The following is a 3,257-nucleotide window of genomic DNA, read 5'->3' on the forward strand; positions in this document are numbered from 1 at the left end:
ATAGTTTTTCTGGATGATGCTTTGTTGGTAGATGAAAATACTACAACTTTGAAGAAACAGGAGGTGAGATTGTATCTGAAGCACGTTGTGCACTGATGCTAATTTTTTCCGTGTATTTTTGCAGGTTGCTATAAACGTGGCTCATGAAGTTGGGCACATGTGGTTTGGTAACCTTGTCACACTAGAATGGTGGACTCATATCTGGCTTAACGAAGGCATGGCTACTTGGGTATGTACTTTCAATAGTGTTGAGATTAAGATCAATGCTGGTGGTTTGCAGATTAGTTATATGGCTGTCGATTATCTTTTCCCCGACTGGAACATCTGGATGGAATTTCACAAAGAAATCATGTATGATGCTTTCAAGTTGGATGCCTTGGAATCAACTCATCCAGTTGAGGTACCTCAAGTCTGAATTTTTATCAAGCATACTCTTTTACACTCTGCTTTCACAGATGGAAGTGCAGCATGCTCGTCAAACCATGGAAGTCTTTGATGTTATTGGCTATTGCAAGGGAGCCTCACTAATTTATATGCTGCAAGACTATGTTGGTCTAACGGATATCCAGGTCAGTAGTTAGCCTTAAGTGAACAAGTGGAATTCTATCTTTTCTTTTCTTTTTCCCTCCTGCAGAGAGGCTTGCAACTGTACATGGAGAAATTTGCCTTTAGTAACGCAAAGTCAGACGATTTATGGGATTGTATCCAGGAAGTAACTGGAAAACCAATCAAAGACTTGATGTGCTCTTGGACAAAGCTGAACGGGTATCCAATTTTGAAGGCCACAATGCTGAATGACCATGAGCTAGAGATTGAACAGGTAAGACTGTCTCATAGATTTTATATTTGGTCTCAAATGCAAACTTCTTTCGTGCACTAGACTCGGTTTCTTGCAAGTGGACAGCCCGCCGAGGGGCAATGGATAGTTCCTGTTAAACTTATTTCGGGATCTTACAACTGCCAACAAAGTATATTGCTCAAGGACAGAAAGTGTATAGTTCGCCTGCCAGCACGAACTGTAGTGAAACTTAACATTGGACAAAGCGGATTCTATCGCGTGGAGTATGATGAACAACTGCTTACAGCTTTGAAAGACTCAATTTCCTCAGGCTGGCTTTCTCCTGTCGATAGACTAGGTGGGTCTTTCTTTACCAGAATTATCCCCAGACCAATCCTATTACAGGTGTTCTGGACGATATGTTTGCCTTATGCCAGTCCACAAGACAGCCCCTGTCTGCTTTATTGTCTCTCCTGGAGGTTTACAGACAGGAAGACGATCCCACCGTCTTGTCACATATGATCACCGTACGTGTAGCTTCTGGTTTTTGCAGTTCTTACGAAACCCAATATCGTTCATGACTGCAGGTTGCACTCTCTTTACTTGATGTGGTATCTGTTGCAATCCCAAGTTCAAAAGAAAGAGTAAGTAATTTCTTAGTTGGACTAATGGAAAACGCAACCAGGTATGTCCCTATTCTCTGTATAATATTTGCCTTTTACTATTGTCAAGTTTCTCCAGCAAACTCAGCTGGGAAGCCGTTCAAGGTGAAAGTCATTTGAATTCCGGTCTCAGGGAGGAACTTTTGCATGCTTTAGTGGTTCTTGGGCATGAGAAAACCATATTGGAAGCCAAGAGGCGATTCAAGAACAAGGCGATGGTCCCCCTGGCATCAAACATGTTGAAGGTAATGGTCTTTGACCAGTGTTGCCTTCTCTTACTAAATTTGCTCTCACAGGCCGCATATGCAAGTGTGATGAAAGATTGTAATCGATATGGATTCGATGAGCTGCTTGAAATTTACAAATCTTCAGATAAGTTGGAGGAACGTAACCTGGCATTGAGTAAGTCATTCACTCCTGAAACTACAAATCTCTAAGCTGAAACTGCCATTCCCAGGCACACTGGCAGGATCTTCCGACCCTGTCCTCGTCGTTGAAGCTTTGAATTTTTCACTATCCCCAGCGGTTAGTCCCGTTACTCTTCCAAGTTCGTATATTTGTCATACTTTTCCTTCAGGTGCGGCCTCAAAACGTCACCGACATCTTCTCCGGGTTAACAATAACCAACGGTATCACAGCTTGGAACTGGCTCAAGGTACAACTCAAAACTGTGGTGGTTAATGCACGAATTATAGTCCTCTGTCTCAGGAAAATTGGGGTCCAGTGCACGCAAAATTAGGAGAAGGTTTCCTGCTGCGCAGACTTGTGGACAGAGTTGCCTCAAAGGTCTGGCTTCAAGCAAAGCTTTTTCTTTTCTCTCCCTCTTCTGATTTTTGGTTACAGCTTTGGACTAGCGATATCGTAGATGATGTCAAAGAGACTATATCTTCCAGAATTTCCTTCTTCCGAAAGTTTTCTGGCCGGTGCAGTGAGAAAGTGAAACTCATGGCTCTATGGGTCGAAGCCATAAGAAGACAAGACTCAACTCCAACTCCAACCCAATCTTTGTGAGCGATTGTCAACTTACCGACCAAGCAAATTCAACAATATGAACCAAATTCTACAGAAACTTGTCTATAGAACTCATGCTCCCGTAGAGATCACTCATCAGCACGTAGGCACTTGCATCTTCCTTTGTGCCAACAGCCTGCACCAGTGCCTCAAATGTAACCTTGCCAATCTCCACGTTCCCCCATTTCCTACAGGATCCGAGCAGAATCCTCCAAGTTACAGCATCAGCTCCAACTGGAATGCTGTTCACAACTACTAGTGCTTCTTCAAGTCTGTTTGCTCGGCCAAGAATGTCGACTATACAGTTATAGTGCTCCACACTCTTCCTGATGCCCAATCCTGTCATGGAATCGAAGTAATGTTTCCCCTCTTCCACCAGGCCTGCATGGCTGCAAGCCGTGCGAATAGAAATGAATGTGATGGCATCAATGTTAAGCCCAGCCTTCTGAATCTTCTTCACCAGACTGAATACTTGAGTCGAATCTCCTAATGAACTATATCCTCCCAGCAATGAGTTCCAGCAGATTATATCTGGAGAGGGCATGTTGTTGAAACACTCTTCAGCTCTGTTCATGCTGCCACACTTTCCATAACAGTCCAACAAACCGATTGCTACTGGACGAACCTGTTCGAATCCAAGCTGGCAGATGGTAGCATGAATCTTTTGCCCGGCTTGTAGTTCAGCCAAGCTTCCACATGCCTAAATCACAGCTGCATATGTGGAACAGTCTGGCTGACAATCCATTCTAGCGTGTAAGCCCATGGCTGCCAGGCATAGCTTCAAAACATGAACACGAACATGGCTT

The 3,257-nt window shown here is 43.8% G+C and overlaps 2 protein-coding genes across 2 annotated transcripts in view; one reads left to right on the top strand and one right to left on the bottom strand.

The window, feature by feature from the left end:
* Nucleotides 1-2,612, top strand: part of LOC9648401 (aminopeptidase M1) — a 3,466-nt gene extending 854 nt beyond the window's left edge. Inside the window, exons 5-18 of the mRNA XM_024667821.1 lie at nucleotides 5-63; nucleotides 125-229; nucleotides 281-400; nucleotides 456-569; nucleotides 635-820; nucleotides 881-1,136; nucleotides 1,184-1,305; nucleotides 1,366-1,463; nucleotides 1,520-1,685; nucleotides 1,737-1,842; nucleotides 1,898-1,965; nucleotides 2,018-2,095; nucleotides 2,149-2,226; nucleotides 2,284-2,612. Coding sequence (XP_024523589.1) covers nucleotides 5-63; nucleotides 125-229; nucleotides 281-400; nucleotides 456-569; nucleotides 635-820; nucleotides 881-1,136; nucleotides 1,184-1,305; nucleotides 1,366-1,463; nucleotides 1,520-1,685; nucleotides 1,737-1,842; nucleotides 1,898-1,965; nucleotides 2,018-2,095; nucleotides 2,149-2,226; nucleotides 2,284-2,451 — 1,724 coding nt within the window. The 3' untranslated portion in view covers nucleotides 2,452-2,612. The remainder of the gene's footprint in view (nucleotides 1-4; nucleotides 64-124; nucleotides 230-280; nucleotides 401-455; nucleotides 570-634; nucleotides 821-880; nucleotides 1,137-1,183; nucleotides 1,306-1,365; nucleotides 1,464-1,519; nucleotides 1,686-1,736; nucleotides 1,843-1,897; nucleotides 1,966-2,017; nucleotides 2,096-2,148; nucleotides 2,227-2,283) is intronic.
* On the bottom strand, nucleotides 2,501-3,214 carry LOC112343789 (pentatricopeptide repeat-containing protein At5g48910-like). Its single transcript, XM_024667822.1, has 2 exons — nucleotides 3,161-3,214; nucleotides 2,501-3,076 (listed from the first exon to the last, which is right to left on the bottom strand). Exons 1-2 carry the CDS (start codon nucleotides 3,212-3,214, stop codon nucleotides 2,501-2,503), a joined length of 630 nt encoding a protein of 209 aa, XP_024523590.1.
* Between the last annotated feature and the right edge of the window lie 43 nt (nucleotides 3,215-3,257).

Source organism: Selaginella moellendorffii, unplaced genomic scaffold (genome assembly GCF_000143415.4).
Source record: "Selaginella moellendorffii unplaced genomic scaffold, v1.0 SELMOscaffold_210, whole genome shotgun sequence".
Taxonomy (NCBI): Eukaryota; Viridiplantae; Streptophyta; class Lycopodiopsida; order Selaginellales; family Selaginellaceae; genus Selaginella; species Selaginella moellendorffii.